The sequence below is a fragment of the Poecilia formosa genome, unplaced genomic scaffold, assembly GCF_000485575.1.
Source record: "Poecilia formosa unplaced genomic scaffold, Poecilia_formosa-5.1.2 Scaffold147, whole genome shotgun sequence".
Taxonomy (NCBI): domain Eukaryota; kingdom Metazoa; phylum Chordata; class Actinopteri; order Cyprinodontiformes; family Poeciliidae; genus Poecilia; species Poecilia formosa.
Genome location: NW_006800086.1, coordinates 1,380,528 through 1,399,111, shown reverse-complemented (window position 1 = coordinate 1,399,111; position 18,584 = coordinate 1,380,528). Strand labels below are relative to the sequence as shown.

Here is an 18,584-nt window from a genome sequence, read left to right as displayed (position 1 = left end):
TACATTCGTCTACCGGACGTGGGAACCAGAGGAGGATCGTCTCTGGGCAGCCAAAAGGAGACAGGGAGACTGGCAGGAGGGGGCAGGAGGGATGCCAGACCAAAGCTAGAAGGTGGATGAGAAGCCGATGTACCGATGGGTGGGAACAAGGATAAGGGATGAACCTTATGGAGCTCGCAGGGGAGGTCAACGTACAGTATGTTTACAGGAAGGACGCATTCCTTTGCGTGAGAATGGCTGCTCGATACTTAGCAAACAACACAGGGACAGACAGGACAGATGGCCTGCAGCGACAGTACAGGAGAACAATAGTTCTGTCATTGAGGTGGGAAGATAGGGGTGGGGGGGGTTAGGCTAGTAGAATTTGGCTACGAGGCCCAGAAAAATGGCATTTGCATGTAAAATGCCGGCTGAATGTCAGCTTTCTTCCCTGCAAAGTTTCTCCGCCACGACATTTCCTGTTGCAAAGTCACGTGATGGGATCAACAGTAGCCAAGAACACACTCGCAGGTGCGCAGGTGCGATGTCGTGTGCTCTGCACCCACTTCCAGTTCCCAGTGCAAAAAAGGCGGGGCAGCGTTCCTACAGTTTAACCTGAAATGCTGCCTTGCTGGGGGCTAAACACCTGTGCTGCGCTGACAGGGTTTCAGAGAATGGATTGGGTGGGAGGCACAAGTTAGCTGCCTGCACCTTTACCTGAAAAGGGTTTCTGGTTACCGTAGTGCCCCGTACGAGCTGCTGCTCTTTTGCAAACAATTCAGGTCAGGTGTATGGGGAGCATAGGCATAGAAAAACATTACAATAACCTTCTCCTGTGACAAGAACGCACACACCTACACCTGTTGCACCTGCGCCGCCTTATGTGGGAAGCCTGAAAAGATTCCCACACCCAAGTAAATTCACTTCCTCCACGGCTTTGACAAACAGAAACAACAAACAGTGGGGGAGGACGGAGAGGGAGGAGAAGGAGAGGAGCTGGAGGACGCTCCGACCACAGCTGGGTCAGCAATGGGCTGTTGAGGTGGGACTCAGGCGTCAAGAGCGTCGGGAGAAAGAAACAAAAAACTCCCGGAGGCCCAAATAACTTGATTATACCGGCACCACAATCAAAACAAAAGTGGCAGCCCCAATCTGTTCACTGTCAATGGCGGCTCTCATTTGTCAAGCCCATCCAAGAGGTTGGTTCTCAGGCAACTTGCACAAAGCCCGGTGACAAACAGGAGGACTCTCCTTTTTACCCCTGCCTGCCACCGGGAAGCCCATCTGAAGTATTAATCTTTTGGTGGAGGAGAGGGCTCAGCCTGGCCGGGCCATTGTCCCCAAGGCCTGGGCCCTCTGAATGGGGCTTTGTCAGCTCACCAGCTGCCACTGTCCACGCTCCATCTATGGACTTTGGCTCCCATGTCCCCCTGGCCGTGCTGACTGGACGCCTCTGTGCAGCTGTGGGGATGTGCGAATGTGTGTGTGTGTGTGTGTGTGTGTGTGTGTGTGTGTGATGGGACGGAGAGAGAGAGAGGTCAGGTGACGAGCCATTTGTCTCACAACACACAGGGGAAACACACAAATATGTGGCTTAACGCAGGGCCTTACTTGTCATTTCAAAGCAGGGCGTTCAGGTTGCCAAGGAGTTTGAAGGACAACAGCATGAATGCCCGTTTTTGAGTTCGGCGTCATCCGGTAAACATGACGATAAAGAAATTGCATGTGTAAAGGAATTTTCTGAAGACTGTTGGTTGAACTTACTCACTTGGTTCTGGGATTTGTGACAACAACAAAAAAAGTCTGGTTACCTGTGCTGCACAGGAGTAAAACAAAACAAAACAAAACAACAAAACCCCCGCAAGATTTGCATCCCTAATTATGCCCATCTAGTCTAACAATCATGCTGGAGGAGGAAATTAGAAATGGTGCGAGAACAGAAGAGCCTATTTATTTGTTCCCCATCTTCCTCTTACAGCAGGGGGGCAGCTGGCCAACAGCAATCAGCTCTGTCCCCCATAGGCATCCTCTGGCTACCAGCTGGGAACAGCTGGCCTCCCCTTCTGCTACCAGCACAACCAGTCCCTGCTGGAAGCCCTGCAAAGGAGAGGGCCTCATAGGCATGTGACAAACAAGCAACATTCACTCAGAGACAGGCCGTGCTAACGAATAAGGCTCATTAGACTTCATTTGCAGTTCCTATAGAGGCGCACCAATTGTTGGGTCCGGGAGGTGAGGTAGAGCCAGTGGTTTCCTGGGGACAGCGGTGCACCTCTCCAGGTTTAGTCTCCAGCTTCCCCGTTGGCGTCACCGTAAAACCCCGCATCGACTCCTCCGCCGGACCAGAGCGTGACGTCGATGGCAAACTGTTGCTATGTTTAAACAACCCGGTGGAGGGGGTGAGGTGGGATTGTTAAATAGCTGCTAGTTGTGCAGGGGGTGATGACCGCTGAACGGAAACAAGGCTCTGGCGTTATTAGATTTGCAACAAGCCGTAACACTGTCACCCATTGTGTCTCCCTCCACCCTCCTCCTCCTCTCCCCGAGCCCCCCGAGCACAGCGAGAAAACTGCAAGTCTTCCCTGAACATCCCTCCCTTTGCCCCCCCACCTCCATCTAGCACACACATGCACGTAAACATGCACACTCATCCCCCCCCCAACCCACACCCAAACTAAAGCTCTCTCTCCAGGCAATTGCCACTGGAGTGGAAAGTATTCCAGAGCACAATGCCCGTGCTCTCAATGGGTGCTTTAGCATGCCACCAGTGCGCTGTCACCAGCAGATGGGGAGCTAATTAGAAGCCATTAAAGGGCTTTGATAGTGTGTGTGGGAACCAGGCGGAGGGCGATGGCCACAGGGATGTAAAGGAGGGGTGAGGTTTGGGTCCAGAAGACGAGATACAGAGGGAACAAGCTGGCCAAGGACGAACGGCGGAGGACACCTGTGGGGTTTCAAGGATCCCTGCGAAGTTCCGGCGGGCGCCAGCTATCAGATGGTAGATAGTGGCCTTGTAACCTCCGCCTGGCTCTCAGGAAAGGGCATGCATCCACCCGCCAAGTCTGCCTGTCTGAACACAGGGAAAACACCCAACAGGCGGCAGCGAGGCTCCAGTCGGTCTGCCCTGCCGATGACACATCTCTAAACCAGGACTCCCACAGGAAGTGAGTCCTAACCACTGGTCCTCAGTTATTACAGGTCCTCCAGCTGCCCATGCAGTGACCAGGACAGACTAGGCCAGGCCAGGAATCCCACACACGCACACACAGCACACCCACTGCAGCTTTACAAACATCCACGAACTTCCTGCACTTGTACCTGCTGCTGATGCGTATCAAATGTCGCCACTCAATCATCATTCAGGTGGTGACACTGCCGTGTGTTGTATCTGACACCACGCTCACCCCTCCCCGCCCCGTGTGAGCCTCTCCGCACACACACACACACACACACCTGCGCACAGGTGTGATCATTATCAAGCAAACAGGAAGAGCCTGACTGGGAACTGGAAACTAATCCCACAGCTGCGAGGAGATGACCTATGCGCAGGAGCGCGCGTTAGTGAAAATTGTTGAAAACTTCTCCTCTCATAATCAAATTCTTCCCCAGAGTGCGTCTCAAAAGGTATAATCCGTCGAAGAAAAGGGTTTATTCAAGCGCTTTGCTCACTTTCATGTTTCAGGAAGCGCTCGGAGTACTACACATTGTTCTCACAGCAATAAAAACCAGCAGCAAAAGTGTCAAGGCATTGCTGGAATGTCCTATTTCCTATGAGTGAATTCCTGCACCGACGTGGCTTCCTGTAGGCCGCTTTTTGTTGATCTTCACTCGCTGCAGCAATAAAGAGGGCGTATCAGCTAATGCGCTTCCCCCTCCAACAAATACAACTTACTCCAGAGAAATGCTACCGGGAAGGAGTTTTAAATATAACCAAGACACACAGTGTGATGTAACAGAGTACAAGTGTTGCCTTTCTGCTGCTTGATGGATGTGCGATGTCGCAACAGCCCCTCGCACAAACAGTAGCCTGTCGCGGCGGCAGAGCACCGAGCGATAATCAGCTCACATGTAAGGGGTCCGCAGGGAAATGAATCCAGTGTCTGGGAGAGGGGCACTGACATTCTGTCAGCTAAAATCAGGAGCTAATATGTTTCACTTTTCTTTCCCCTCCTCTGCCTCTCTCACTCTGTCTTCTCTCTCTCTCTCTCTATCTATCTCTCTCTCTCTCTCGCTCTCTCGCTCTCTCTCTCTCCCCTTGCCTTGATGTGCTGTAAACAGGCTAAAAAGGGCCCAGCTGTGTGGAGTTATTGTTGGTGTCAGTAGGAAGTGCTGATAGCTTTTGCAGCTGAACAAAAGCTGGATGAGGGGAGTGGAGGGGCGCTCCAGACACTGTGGCTCCAGCCTAGATTCTCTCCCACAATCCCTGCACCGCACTCCCATTGTTCTGCCCACCCGGCCCTTCCCTCCGCCCTGTCAGCTGCGACCTGGGACAGAGGGCAAAAAGAGGCAGAGAGAGAGAATGAGAGAGAGAGAGACAGGGCAAAAAAAAAAAAAAGTTTTCAGAAAAGTTGTTACAGGCTACTGGGACAACTGGAAGAAATATCTAGTGGCTGTTAACTTTGTTACACTTGGTATTCTGCAACAATTTTGCAGATGACAGAATTACATTTAATGCTCTGCGTAAGACAGCTTTGCATGCTACATTTGCTGAATCAGACATAATCCAAAAAGAAAAAAAAAGAAAGTATGTTTGCCTGTGTTGGAGTGTAATAGGTTATTCCGTCATTATTTGAGTAACATTTCCAGCATTAATGTCATTAAGCCTGATTTATTAAATATGCTTATCTCTGTCATTTTTTTTTCTTATAACGTGACGTGCATGAAGGGAAAATCCTGCCGTAGCAGAGGTGCCAACATACTGCAAAATACATTCTAACAAAGGACATAATTACTTACAAGTGTATAATTCTGACATCCATTAAATCCTCCTGGGTTTTTATCTTAAAGCACAGTGCTGGCTTTAACTGGAGCGGACAGGAGTTGGGTCATTTTAACAGAATATTGGGTCAGACGCTGGGCTTTTGGGGTTAGAGAAGAGACCAACGGGAGCCTGGTCGTTCTTCGCAGGCTGCCATTTTGAACTATTCAGCAACCTCATGAGACTAACACAGGGTAAAAAAAATAAAAAAGAAGTAACATCATAAAATGATGTCTTATGTGCTGTTGATGTTAGTGAGATGTGACAATAGAACGAGTTTGTTCACCTAAGCTGACATTAGCCTTTCACCTACTAAGAAGCTAGCGCAAGTTAGTGCTAACTATGTGTTGAAGTACCAAACTTTGGCCAGAGTTGGTCATAATGTCAATACACACACACACATAATATTTTATAATGTTATGAACTAAAGTAGGGTTATTTAGCACAATAACTTTTAGAGTGCTGGCTTTAGCTTTACAGAATGTATTTAAAATCAGCAGGATCTCTTTAACTCAGAAACATAATCTGTAATGTGTTTCGTTACTGTTTTGCTATAATGTTTGCTCAGGAGGAGATAAGAATGAAACTTGGGTCAGCGGTTAAGCATAAAACTTATTTTTGTGTTGCTGATATTACATTTTTGTACACAGCTTTAGTAGATAAATCTGAAAAAGCCAAGCCTCTGTGTGAGTCTTGCTTTATCCGTCTGTGCTATGCTAGCTATACGCAGAACTTTGTGTTGAGCTTATAAAGCTCTGCAGAAATAAAGCTGAAAATTCCAGCAGTTGAAACAAAATGCATGCTTTGAGCCTTTATAGCAACCACAGGGACATAAAGCAGTGAAAGTGGGCTGTCTGCAGGAATGCTGCACTTATTCCCTGTTAAAACAGCATAATGACGAGCCTTCCTCCTTTGTTGCCCCGCTGTTAACCGGCTGACAGCGCTTTGCTCCGCAGGTGCGCTGGGCGGTAATCTCATCCCGCTGCTTTAAGGTGATAAATGGAGGAGAGAGAGAAAAAAGAGAGAGAGAGAGAAAAAAAAGAGCTCCGGAGCCGGTTTGTTCTCATGGCTGCTGCTCCTCCACGCAGGTGAATGGAGGAGTTGCAGAGCGCGAGCCCTCTTGTTTAAAATCTCCATGGAGACCGCCCGAGCGGCGCCAGGCTGACAGGCGTCAAGGCTCGGATGAATGGGTGACGTCAGCGCGCTGGCGCCTGCCAGTCTGCTCTGGCTTGTTTGGACAATCTGGGAGGAGGAGGAGGCGGCGAAGGAGGAGGAAGGCTCGGAACAGAGCGATGTGATCTGAGTTCGTGTGCACACAAGGCTGAGCACGCACTGCAGAAACATGTGAAGGAATCCGTGAAGCTGCAGCTCACACTGGATCTCCTTCAGCTAGTCGCTAAAAAAAAAAAAGGGGGGGGGGGACTGTGTGCTTTTTGTGAACATAAAGAGAGCTTTGAGTTTAATAACCGCAGATTTCACCCAGAGAGCGCCGGTGACGTTGGGATGAAATTTCCAGATCAGTAAAACAGATCGTAACACTTCTAAGTCCATAACCATCGGGTCAATTCAATAAACTCTTAAAGTGAGAAAACACTACCAGCCAGAGGCAGTCCGAAGTTAGACAGGGCCCAGGGTGGCATGCCATTTGGGGGAGGGAGAGGGAGGCAACTTTCAGTTTCACAGCTTTTATAGCTGCATTTCATGAACTAAATCAACAAATATGGTTTTATTTTCAACCTGATTACTTGGGGGGGGGGGGGGAATCCTAATTACAATAAGGGAAAAAAAATATTTATTGGTTTTTCTCTGGTCATTGGAGATGGGCACCAATTATTTATTTATTTATTTATTTATTTATTTACTTACTTACAAAGCTTACTTCCCAGAAAAAGAAAACTTGCTCTGCCAAGCCTTTGTAAAATAAGTAAATAAAAATAGCATCTATGATAATTGTGTGCCAGCATTGTTATGTTATTATTATTATTATTATTATTATTATTATGTAATTTGCAGCTCTGTTGTGTGATCAGAGTGACACAATGATTTTCCTTGTAAATGAGATATCATTGAGACAAACATAGTACAATTTTTTTTTTTTAAATGACTGACTGAATCAAAGTTAGAGACCGCCAGCCGCCAGCATGAAAATATGACTTTTATGGCTTTTGCTGAGCTGTTCTGTAAACCTGTTCAATGAATAAACAACGTTGTGTTTTTACAAAGCAATCACTGTGAGTAAACAGAGGTATTCTCAGGGCTAATTTTGCCGAGGGCGACCAGAAGGCTTTATGAGCTGTGGCGTCAAATTGATGATTACAGTAAGAAACGCAGATTTAATGCCAGATGCAAACAAGTGATTTAAAAAGGGCTTTTACTAAGAGCTGTCAAACCCGTTACGCTTCCAGACGGGTGATCTGTGGTGCCGTAAAAAATTTCACATGATATTTGCATAAAACGCCGATCTTTGACAAGCAAAGGTACCTAAAAATCCTCTTTGAGAAGCCATTCCAACTACGTTTTAGGAAAATATGAGGGAAGTGTTGATGAAAGAATTTTGCACAGACATGTTTGTGCATGAGACTAAATGTTTGATAAAAGCTCACTAAATTTAAGAAGCACTGCAAAGACAGATACAAAATTATGGTATAGTAAGACAACAATATAGCGCAAAATGTGCAATTTAGGGCATAAATTGAGCAGGTAAACCAATAATTTTTTTTTTTTTTGCACTTCAATGTGTTTTCTAAGCGTTATGACAACTACAGAGTAAATATATTCTAATTTATAAGAGAATACAACTTTTTATGGACCTTGTGGTGTTCAGGTTTGTTTTGCTGCTTACTTCTCTTCTGCCTTGGGCCGGCCTTCCATCATAATTGAGACGCTCTTGTTAGGGAAAAAAATAAAAAAAGGTATATAAAAAGAGGTGCCCATTCTCCTGAGCCTGTGTGATTAATTCCCCTAAACTTACTGTACCATTGTCCGGCACATCTGCAGTGCCATCAGCGGCCGTCAAAGGCAAATCTGGGGCACCGCGGTGGCCTAATTGTCATTAACCATTCATCCCATTCAGCTCCGTCCCATCCCACACACATTCTCCCAGCGCACGGCCCCGGCATTCACCACCCATTGGATTGGACTGTCACCACCACCACCCTCCCCCCAATGCTCCCCCACCCACCACCACCACCTCCAGGCAATCCACACCTGCAGAGTCCCCAAGCCGTGGACAGCTGGATTCCCACATATTACCCATAAAAGACACACATTTGTTTCCATTTGTAACGCCATCCCTCAAACAGATTGTAAATTCCGATAACCAGCCCGGAGCGCAGACATTGGCTGACGGCGCGCCTTCGGAGCGCCTCTCATTGGCCGTCTCCCTTCAAACGGGACGGCTCGGCCACGCCCCGCACAGCCCGTAGCCGCTGCTGTCCTATAAAAGGCCGAGGAGGCTTCCCCATGTGGACGTCGCGAACTGTCAACACAGACTTGTAGACCTTACCTCCGAGAGGAAGCGAAGGCGCCCGTTTCAGTTGTGTGTGTGTGTGTATGTGTGTGTGCGTGGGGGTGTGCGCTTTCTTTTTCCTCAAACTTTCCCAAACCCCCTTGGCGCATTCTGTGGAAGCTAACGAGACAAAAGATGAAGGTTGTCGGATCTACCTGCGCCCTGAAGAGCAAGGTCGGCGGAGAGATCGGCCTGTCCGACCAGAGCCTGGCCATCTCCAAGTGCAAGATCCCGCTGCTGGACGAGCAGATGAACGTCTTCCTGCAGGACATGAACAGCTGCTACAGCAAGCTGAAGGAGCTCGTGCCCACGCTGCCCACCAACAAGAAGGCGAGCAAGGTGGAGATCCTGCAGCACGTCATCGACTACATCTGGGACCTGCAGGTCGAGCTGGACGAGCCGGAGAAGAGCCGCCAGCAGCACTCCGTCCCCCGCACGCCGCTGACCACGCTGAACGCGGAGCTGGCCAGCATCTCGGTGGAGGTAAATATCCCCCCTCTCTCCATCCTCGCACGTGCCGCAGACACAGATCAGAGCGTCACGTAAAGCAGGATGCACGTTTGTAATGGATGCATGAGAGCGCGAGTGCGTAAAGTTGCCAAACCTACGCGTAAAAGCGCATGATTTGTTTTGCTTTTCGTTTTTAAACCATATCTGTGTTTGGCGGTAAGCAACATGCACTGACCTGCTTCTCTCTCTCTCTCTCCTCCAGAACGGCTGCTCAGAAGAGAGGATAATGTGCCGCTAAGAGCAGATGGAGCATCTTCCCACATCAACCCCTCAAAAGCCGTGCGCCCCGGCGGAGGACCAACAAGGCGAACCCGGTGTGACATTCTGGGCAAACGTCGAAATCTAGCGCCTCGAACTGTGTAGGGATGTTGAAAACTCTCCCAGCTTAAAAAAAAAAAAATTACAAAAAGAAAAAAAAAATTACAAAAAAAAAAATAATAAAATAAATCAAAAGCTAGAAAATCAAGACTGGACATCCTCCGGCCGCGGTGGACTCTGTCACTCACAGCTCTCGATTCATCCGGGGGCTCTGAGGGCGGCGGTGTCCAGATCTAGAGAGCCTGGGTCAGTCAGAGGGACCAAGACAAAGTTCAGAGCAACCAGCGACAGGCTGCTGCTGCTTGTAGAGTTTCGAAAAAGGCAAAAAAAAAAAAAAAAAAAAAGAAAAAAAGAAAGAAATTCTAAATAATTTCCACAATTTCACAAAATTGAAAAAAAAAAAAAGCTTGTGTGTTTCTGTCACGCTCTCTCTCTCTCTTTTTGTATTTTGTGTAAAATCATATAAAGAATTCAAACATTTTGTAAAAGAAGAAAAATTAATTTCTCAGATTCCTGAGTGACAAACTGTATTGTATATTACAATGCCACAGTATGTGAAGATATTGTTTTCTTACAATGTACTTTATTTGCGTTTTTATTAAAACAAGAACACTATTTTTTGAACAAGAACCCCGTGTGTTGCGTCTGTTTCTCACCCAGAGCTTTGAAGGATGAAATTAAACTTTTTTATATTTCTTTTTTTCTAATAAAGCAAATACTCTTAGGAGTATTAGGTGTGTTTCTACACAGGTCTGTTAATGATTTTTTTTCTGATGTGACAAGAAAAACCTCAAACTTACCAGAAGCTGTAAAAAAAAAAAAAAAAAAAAAAAACTCAGCCAACCAGGGCTGGCAAAAGATTTTATGGGGCCCCGGAGCAGTATTTGATTTGAGGTCACCATAGTGACACTAATAGCTCAATTGTCCAAACATGGTCATTGTGCATTTATAAGCCTGATTTAATGGTTTCCTAATAAGCTAACAAGCTACTTTGACCAGCATTATTCACTTTGAGTAATTTATTGAATCACAGACAAGAGAATGTATGTCTCTGATTTATTTAATCTGGCAGTTTTTTTCCCCCAGCTCTCAACACTTTAATGCAGATTCAGGAGTGAAAAGTTAATCTAAATATTTATTTAAAGTAATATTTTCCACTTTATTATTACAGCTAACCTGCCCATTCTCTTTGACCCCAAACAAATTTAAAACTCCCAACGCTAAAAAGTAAGTTTTTGCACAAAGTCAGCTGATTCTTAATAGATAATCTAACTTTCTACACGTCACATACTCGTCGTTCTGGAAAAAAAAAGAAAGAAAAAAACTTTCTCCAAAAGTTTGGAGAACTTGAAATGTTAGAGATGTCCAACTTTAAGAAGATCAAAACACAAACGTTCAGAACCAGCTTGGCTTTCTTATCCCTTGGGCCGGCTTTGCAGGTAACGTCCAAGCGCAGCTGGTGGTAAACATAATGGCTCATATCCATGCACTTAAATTGCTCATTTGCCTCTCTGTGGGCCATTAAAGTATCACATTACAAGAGGAAGTGCAGACATTGATAAAGACGGCCAGATTCGGTCAAAACTTGAAATCGAATCCACTTTCATTTTTAATATTCTCCAGGTGTGAAATGATAAGAGAGAGAGAGAAAAAAGAAGTTTATAAAGGGAAGAAGAAACAATAATCTAAAAGGGGGGCTTGTTTCACGTCATAACACATCATTTAAATGTGCTGTTCCAATATGTTATCGCGTAAATCTGCAGCTCTGTTTCGGCCCCCCTCTCTCTCTCTCCGTCTCTCTCTTGCTCACTCACTCAGTGGTTAAAAAAAAAAAAAAAAAAAAAAAAAACGAGCTTTGGCGAGGCGATTCGCTCTAAGATTTATTCTGTCTCCCTGGTGCAATGTTTTTCCCATTTCCCTGCGGTGCGATGCGCACAGCTGCAGCCCCGGCGCGGCCAGTGTGTGATTGTGTTTGTGTGATAGCTTTGTGCCAAGGGCAGGGGAGGGCGGCGGGGCCCAGACTGAGCGGCGCCTCGGCACACCTGGGGAAGTTCAGGTTAAATAGCTCCACATTCCTCAACACACAGCTGATTGAAACATTAACAAACAGTAATCCGCGGGCCAGGCCGCAGATGGGCTGGGAATCACGCCAAAGAGACACGGGGGGAGAGAGAGAGAGAGAGAGAGAGAGAGAGAGAGAGAGAGAGAGAGAGAGACTTGCTCACGGGTAGAGATTCCCACAGTACACTCATACGCCATAAGTTACCTATTAATGTACACAGAGAAACTTTTTTATTTTTAATTCCAGGAGCTAAGCTATTTAACACACAATCTCCTTAATAGCTTTCATCGCACCGCTTTAGCAGCCAGGTTATTACCGCTGTCCGCTATTCAGCAAATATTAGCTAATTAGCTAATATGGCACACGTATTATTACTAAGCGTTGTACAAAGATGACCAATTCACAAGCCGACTGCGCTGGGCTCCGACCCAATACCCATCTATCATTTTCCAATTAGTATTTTCAATCAGGGATCTGCCGTGGACACATTTCTCAATATCGACACCAATTTCATTTCTACGCTCATCTCATGATATACAAATGTGAAGGAATCCTTATGTCACCTCGCTTGTATTTTAGCTCCCTCTAGCGACATCACAATTAAGTACACCCATTTATTCAGCGGTTAAAATAAAGGAAAAAATGTGGAAAACCACAGGAAGACAACAGCGCCCTCTTCTGGTAATATGGTGACATTTCACAAGCAATCTAGACAGAATCGCATGGAGGGTTTGTGTTTGATGGAAATAATATAGGATTTTAAAATGTTTCTAAACATTATCCGTTTATTATTTCACACAGTTGATACTGACAAAATATTTGTTGTAGTAACACACCAACATACACAAATTTACAGATGTAGTATGTTCTTTCATTCATTTATTACAACTGAATTGTAGCCAAAATACATAATCCGCGATGAGTGGTTCCTTAAACTGAGGTCAGGAAAGCCTCTTCTGAAATAATCACAAAAGCATTTATTCCATTAGTCTGTCTTTGTTATAATATTTTTTTAATATATTTTGTTTACTTTAAAAAGGCAGTATTATATAAAACTGACTATTTGGAGCGTTACATCATGTTATAATGTAATTCCATCATGAACAACATACAATACATGATGTGTTGCTTTAATTCTTTCAGGCAGGTTTGAGAAATCCTTGAATCTGCCGTGGCAACCATTCAGCTGTGCAAAACGCCTGGATGGACCGGGTGCAATCTATGCAGATGAAGCTCCTCAGAGCTGCAGTTTCCAAGCCTCCACCTCACAGAGTAACACTCAGCTCCTTCAGACTAGCCATCAGAAATTAGCAAACTCCTGGGGGAACTGCATACTGAGCTCATCATACGAGCTCCTTCTCAGTAGAACGCTGGTAAAAAACATTGTGACTTCCTGAAGGTGGAGCGTCAGAAGGAGCAGGAGTTTCTTAAAGAGACAGAGGCGTTAAATAAAGTCAAAAATTTTTCAGGTCATATTTGACATATGTAGCATTTTTACAACTGAAGGTAACAGTTAATTTCTTAAGCCATAAAATGGCATCATGTGCCTAGAAAATACACAATCCTGCCCCCTTAAGAAAGTATAATTGATTGATTTTTCATTTTATGCAGGATTTAAACAGTTTTTTTTATTTGTTGCAAACATCGTCAAGTCTCAAGTTTCGAGAGATACTGATATACTCAACCGTGACATAGCCATAAGTGAATGCCTCTCGTATGATTTTTTTTTTTCCAGTGAAGTGCTTCAGAAAGTATTTAATATTTTGTCATCTTGACATTTTATCAACTCTGTTATTTTTCTTTGAATGTTTATCCAGCACATGAAAATAATGGGCTAATAATGACTAATCAAATCAGAGTAAAAAACTGCCTTTGTAGTTGTGAGTAAAATGAACAGATTCAGATTTTTAATATAATTGTGAATAACTCACCATGCCGTCTCGGGGAAAAAACAGATCAATAGGTTTTTGTTTTTTTTCTCTCTTTTGAATAGACATGGACTTTTAATGTGCGGTTTGCCCTCTGAGTCCTACAGACAATCCTAAATCAGCAAAGTTCTCCAAATGTTAGATATTTTACTGGTGGAAAACAGGAAGAATAAAAGCAGCAGTTTTTCTTTTAAAACAACATTAGACTACCAATGAGAAGGCAACGTGGTTTTATTAGATCCACACTAATAAAAACAGATGATTTGCACGCAGATACGAACACAGAGTCAGAGTCGAGAATGTTTAAATATAAATTTGTATTTACAACAATATCAACATCAACAGAAAAATTTGTAATATACATCCCGTAAAATGTCAGCTTATTCCACCTCCAAACGAAGAAAAACTAAAAACGTTTTGTCTCTTTTGTACTTCATTTGACTCGAAAAGTTCCTTTTTCGTTCTTTTTTTTTTTTTTCTTGAAGTAACAAAATCTGGACAGCTTAAAAACAAATGCCGCTTCCTGAAAAATAGAAGAATTATTGATATGTTTCAAAGTGGATGTCATTCCATTGGTATTTCTCGAACACAGCAAAAGCATGCTTTTTGTTTCCTGGAAGTGGGGGGAAAAAAAAAAAAAAAACTTCCAGCAGGTTCAAAGTTTCAGGTCCTCTTTGCTATGATGAGCCGAGCATTTTCCTCCATTTCCAGAACCGTCCTATGTTGTTGTTATTTTTTAGTTTTTTTTTTTAATTTTTTTAAACAGATCCATGATATGTACCCATTTACCATTCCAATAATAGATAACACATCTCATAAAAAAAAAAAATGTACATCAAAAACCTCAAACTATACACAGATGTGGAAAAATATCTTTGGATTGCGCGTGTTGAAAAGGTAGATCCTGCCGGTCGATTAACAGTCGAAACAAAGATGGCGTGAACTAAAAAAAACAAACAAAACAAAAAAAACAACAAAAAAACTGCAGCTCGAAGGAGACGGGAGGGGCGGGGGTGTCCTAACCAAATCGACGAACTCGCTCTGACGAGTTCGTGTCTTTTTGTTCCTTCACTTTAACCAACCCTCCGACCGTGTCCAAACCCAGACCTTCAACACAGCAGACGCTCCTCGTTTATTTATATATTTTTTTTAAAAAGTGCCTTGCTAAAAGATGAAAAACAAACCCAATAAAGCGGGAAATTAAAATCATTCAGGAAACGACAAGAACAGGAACCCAAACGTGTTGCAAAAGGTAAAAAAAACAAACAAAAAAAAAAACAAAAAAAAAATAAAAATCAACCAAATCAGCTTTGACCTATGGGACACAAAAATACAACCAGGTCTCTTTTTTTTGTGCAAGAACGGGCCTATAAAAAGCAGGGCTGATATATATTTCTCCACTATTTACAATTCATATTCACAGAAGACATACGAGACATCTAATACTGCAGTACCATTCGTTTTTTGTCGTTTTTTTTTTTTTTCCTTAAAAACATGGATTATGATGCTCAGTTACAGTCGAAAGCATAGAGGCAAGAATTATTGCTCCAATCTGCATAATGTTATTAGTAAACTGTGTGCTTATAGCTTCCAATGACTTAAGAATGAGGTGCATTTAAAGGCTAAGGAAAAAAAAAAAACCAAAACAAACTAAAACTGTTGTAAAGGCATTGAATCTCTAGTAAGGCTGTAAAGATGAAGGAATATTGCATCCACCTTTTTTTTTTTTTTTTGTTTTTTGCTTTTATTCCCACTTCTCCCCCTCCCCTCCAGAAACAAAGAGGCTTCCTGGTAAAGTGCAGCCGCAGCCAGTCGTACCGTAGTCCTGTTCTGTGTCCTGGCTGCGGCGCTGAATACTGCCCGGCGGCTCCGGGTCAGCCGCCCAAACAGACCCGGGTCGATTTTGCGCTTCCAAGGCTCCGACTTGGAATAAAACGTTTCGCACAAAGCAGTCTCTGTGGCCCACTTCTTTTTATTGCAGTACAGTCCCACGTTACCTGACTGTACCCAGGCTTCTGAGTCATCGTTTCTTACTTTCTTTAGCAAGAAGAGGGAGTGGGGGCTCAGGGGGGGAGGTTATCTACCGTCTGGGGCGTCGTGGTCCAGTCCACGCTGTCCCAGCTGGAAGAGTCCGCCAGACGTCCTCAGCAGAACTTCTGCAGAGACAGAGGTCCACCATGAAACCATTGTTCATGTCGTAAAGATGAATACAGTACTGTGAAAGTATTTTTTTTTTATTCCTTGTACTGTTATTTGTGCAAACTATAATGACACTGAAATTTAAAAATTGAACAATTGAGCACTCCATTAAATCGGACGGTTTGATGTTGAAGTGAAAGGAATGGGCAAAAATGTTTTGTGTGAATGCAACAAAAAGTGTCCCTAATGTTAACTCCAAGACATGCGCACACACACACACAAACACACGCACACTCACACAAAACAAATGCAGGAGCCAAAAAATGTTGCAATTACAGAAAATGTCAGCAAATACCTCCAATCAATGACAAAAAGCAAATTAAAAATGTTGCAACAACAGGAAATAGAAGCAGAAGAAAAAATGCAGCAAGTAGCAAAAAAAAAGAAAAAAAAAAAGCATAAAACGCATCAAACTTGCGCCATAAAACGGAAGTCCTCCCGGCCACTAGGTGGCGTCAAACAGCAAACTGTACTCAGTAAAGCAGAGCTGTTGTATTTTAATGGGATGTCAAGTCAGAAGAAGAATATTCTAAAGCAGCAGCATATTTAAGGCGGTAATGTTACCTCCCCCTAGTGGTCTGGAGGATTTCCGTTTTGTGGAAAGAGTTTCCAGCAGTTGTACCTGCAGTTGCTTTAGCCATTTGTGGCACTTTTATTTTTTCTCTGACTTTCCGTGATTTTTTTTGTTTTTTTGTTTCTGTTGCATTTGTTTTTTGTTTTTTTTTGTATTTGTGTGTTTGGACTTTGCATCATTCACATGTTTGCAGCATGTTTTGCTGTTTGCTGCACATTTTCAGCTGTTGGTCAACGCAGCGTTGAAAACACGTTCCCAAACCAAAAACCATGAACTTTATTTTCTTCTTACGTCACTATTAGTTGCTACTTTATGATCGTCTGTCACATTGCAAAATCCTGGTTGCATCAGGATAAAATGTCTAAATGTTTAGAGTTTTGTAGTACTGTAACATCTTATCTACCGGATCGGGTCCCATTGGCAGTCTGTTCATCCCCATTGGGTTCATCCCCATCTGGCCTTGCATCTGAGCCATCTGTCCTGCTGCTGGGCCACTAACTGGTCCGGGTCCACTCATTGTGGGGTTCATCATCATGGGTCCAAACTGGCCCTGGTTGGCCTGCTGTGGGAACTGTTGCTGAGGATAAGGGCTGGATAGAAACAGAAATAGAGTCAAATACAAAAAAAAAGCAACAAACCTGGAATATCCAGTGAATGGATGATGTTACTCACTTATTTCTCTGCATTCCTCCCTGTGGCCAGCCTTTCATGTCTCCAGACGGGTACATGTGCCCTCCCTGGGGATTCCCCTGCATCCCTGCCATCATGGCGTTCTGTGGAGGCCCCCCCATTCGGCCTTGTATCATGTTCCCTGGCGGGCTGCTGCCGGGAGCCATGAATGTCGAGTCCCCCTGCTGGTTCATCCCTGTAAAAACACCGGATATGAAGTTGAAACCTGAGAATCGTCGATTCTCGTCGACCGTCTCTGCCTCACTCAGCTCACCGTAGTTGCTTGCGTAGTTAAATCCCTGCTGTCCGGGCTGATTCATCGGGGGCCCTCCCATTGGGCTCTCCATGCCCCCAGGTGCTGTGACGTTAGGAGGAGGACTGAAGCCTCCTGCCGCCGCTTGATTCTGTTGCTGCTGTTGCTGCTGCTGCTGCTGCTGCTGTTGGTGCATGATCATCGCCACCCTCTGCCTCCTCATCATGTTTTCCCTGTTGCGCTGAGCCATCATCTGGGCACTCAGGAAACCCGGCTGCAGACACACAACAACGCATGCAGTCACTGGGTTTAGTAACCCATTAACTCATCCGACTGATTGTGATTCTTTATCATCAAATAATTTAGTAATCGATTAATTGTTAACTAAGCACACAGGCTCAAAAAAGGGGCGATTTTCTGAAAGAGCAATATATTCAGAGCAGTAATTAAGTCAAAACTGTGCAAAAAAAAAAGAAAACATTTTCATCTAAGCTAACAAGAACCTTCGTCTGTAAATAGGTTCTACCCAAAACTCGTGTTGATGGTATAAGTAATTTTTAGCTACAAATGACGAAGCATTCACTAAAAGAATGTTATGTCATTTTAGACCGTACAATTTGTTAGTTTTCTCTGTTTGCTTGAATTATTTGGATATTTGCATCTAATACAAGCCTCAAGTAATTATATAAAAAACCTGCAGAATGTGGAAGTTTTTAAACTCCAAATAATCATCAAAATAATAAATTAATCATCAGAGTAATCAATTAATCGCCAAAGTAATCAATTAATCGTCAGCATAATCAGTTAATTGTCAGAGTAATTGACAGATTAATGGATTACTAGAATCACTGTTAGTTGCAGCCCTGTTGAGCTGAAGTGACATGTTGATGCTGGCTGCTTACCTGACCACTCATCCCTGCTGACTGCATGCCGGGCTGCATGGCTGAGCGCATGACGGGGTTTCCTCCAGGGACGTTTTCCATTTTCATGCCTTGTCGTGCCTGGTTCATAAACTGCCAAGGAAGACACAAAAACGCTTTTCAGTGCGTCTGAAACGGTTACGGCAATTTAAGGTTAATCGAAACACAGAAGAAGAATTGATAAAAGATGATTCCCAGGGTTCTGTGTGTTCACCTGCTGTCCCTGTAGTCTCTGCTGCAGCTGCAGTCGGAGAGGCTTGGTGGCGGTCATCATGCGAGGACGCTGCATGTTTGCGCGGGGGTTGCCCATGGCCCCCATGCTCGCCATGCCAGGGAAGCCTCCTGTCTGGCCCATCTGACTCATCATGGGGTTGAAGCCGCCAGGCGACGGGCCCTGCATCGAGCTACCTGCGTAACCAGGCTGCATTCCCATCGACTGGGGGCCCGGGTAAGCCTGGCCATACATTGGCTTCTGGTCCAAGCTCATGGAAGAGTCCAGGCCTGGAAAGGGTTCTGACGGGAGACATGGGCCCTGGACCTGATCCGGGCACGGCTGGGGGCCTTCGGGTCCCTGGGCCTGCAGGAGACGAAGACAGAAGTTATGGAGGAAAAACTTTACCGGAGCGGCAGGGTAGCATAGCAACAGAGACTGAGTTATCGTTGCAGGCCTCCAATAATAATAGTGT

At 44.5% G+C, this 18,584-nt stretch overlaps 2 protein-coding genes across 2 annotated transcripts in view; one reads left to right on the top strand and one right to left on the bottom strand.

Annotated features, from left to right (window-relative positions):
* The first annotated feature begins 8,410 nt into the window (after nucleotides 1-8,410).
* On the top strand, nucleotides 8,411-9,410 carry id1 (inhibitor of DNA binding 1, HLH protein). Its single transcript, XM_007563417.2, has 2 exons — nucleotides 8,411-8,948; nucleotides 9,178-9,410. The coding sequence occupies exons 1-2, from the start codon at nucleotides 8,601-8,603 to the stop codon at nucleotides 9,211-9,213; spliced, it is 384 nt and encodes a 127-aa protein (XP_007563479.1). The 5' UTR covers nucleotides 8,411-8,600; the 3' UTR covers nucleotides 9,214-9,410.
* A 4,086-nt stretch (nucleotides 9,411-13,496) lies between these two features.
* LOC103145823 (nuclear receptor coactivator 3-like) overlaps nucleotides 13,497-18,584 on the bottom strand; it is a 52,751-nt gene continuing 47,663 nt past the window's right edge. Inside the window, exons 18-23 of the mRNA XM_016677083.1 lie at nucleotides 18,113-18,475; nucleotides 17,881-17,991; nucleotides 17,000-17,252; nucleotides 16,729-16,921; nucleotides 16,460-16,646; nucleotides 13,497-15,439 (exon numbers count right to left, since the gene is read on the bottom strand). Of these exons, the coding sequence (XP_016532569.1) occupies nucleotides 15,428-15,439; nucleotides 16,460-16,646; nucleotides 16,729-16,921; nucleotides 17,000-17,252; nucleotides 17,881-17,991; nucleotides 18,113-18,475 (1,119 nt within the window). The 3' untranslated portion in view covers nucleotides 13,497-15,427. The remainder of the gene's footprint in view (nucleotides 15,440-16,459; nucleotides 16,647-16,728; nucleotides 16,922-16,999; nucleotides 17,253-17,880; nucleotides 17,992-18,112; nucleotides 18,476-18,584) is intronic.

Coding starts and splice junctions, on each gene's coding strand:
- id1 (XM_007563417.2), top strand. CDS start 8,601: ATGAAGGTTGTCGGATCTACCTGCGCCCTGAAGAGCAAGGTCGGCGGA. Junction 8,949..9,177: donor TGGCCAGCATCTCGGTGGAG/GTAAATATCCCC, acceptor TCTCTCCTCCAG/AACGGCTGCTCAGAAGAGAG.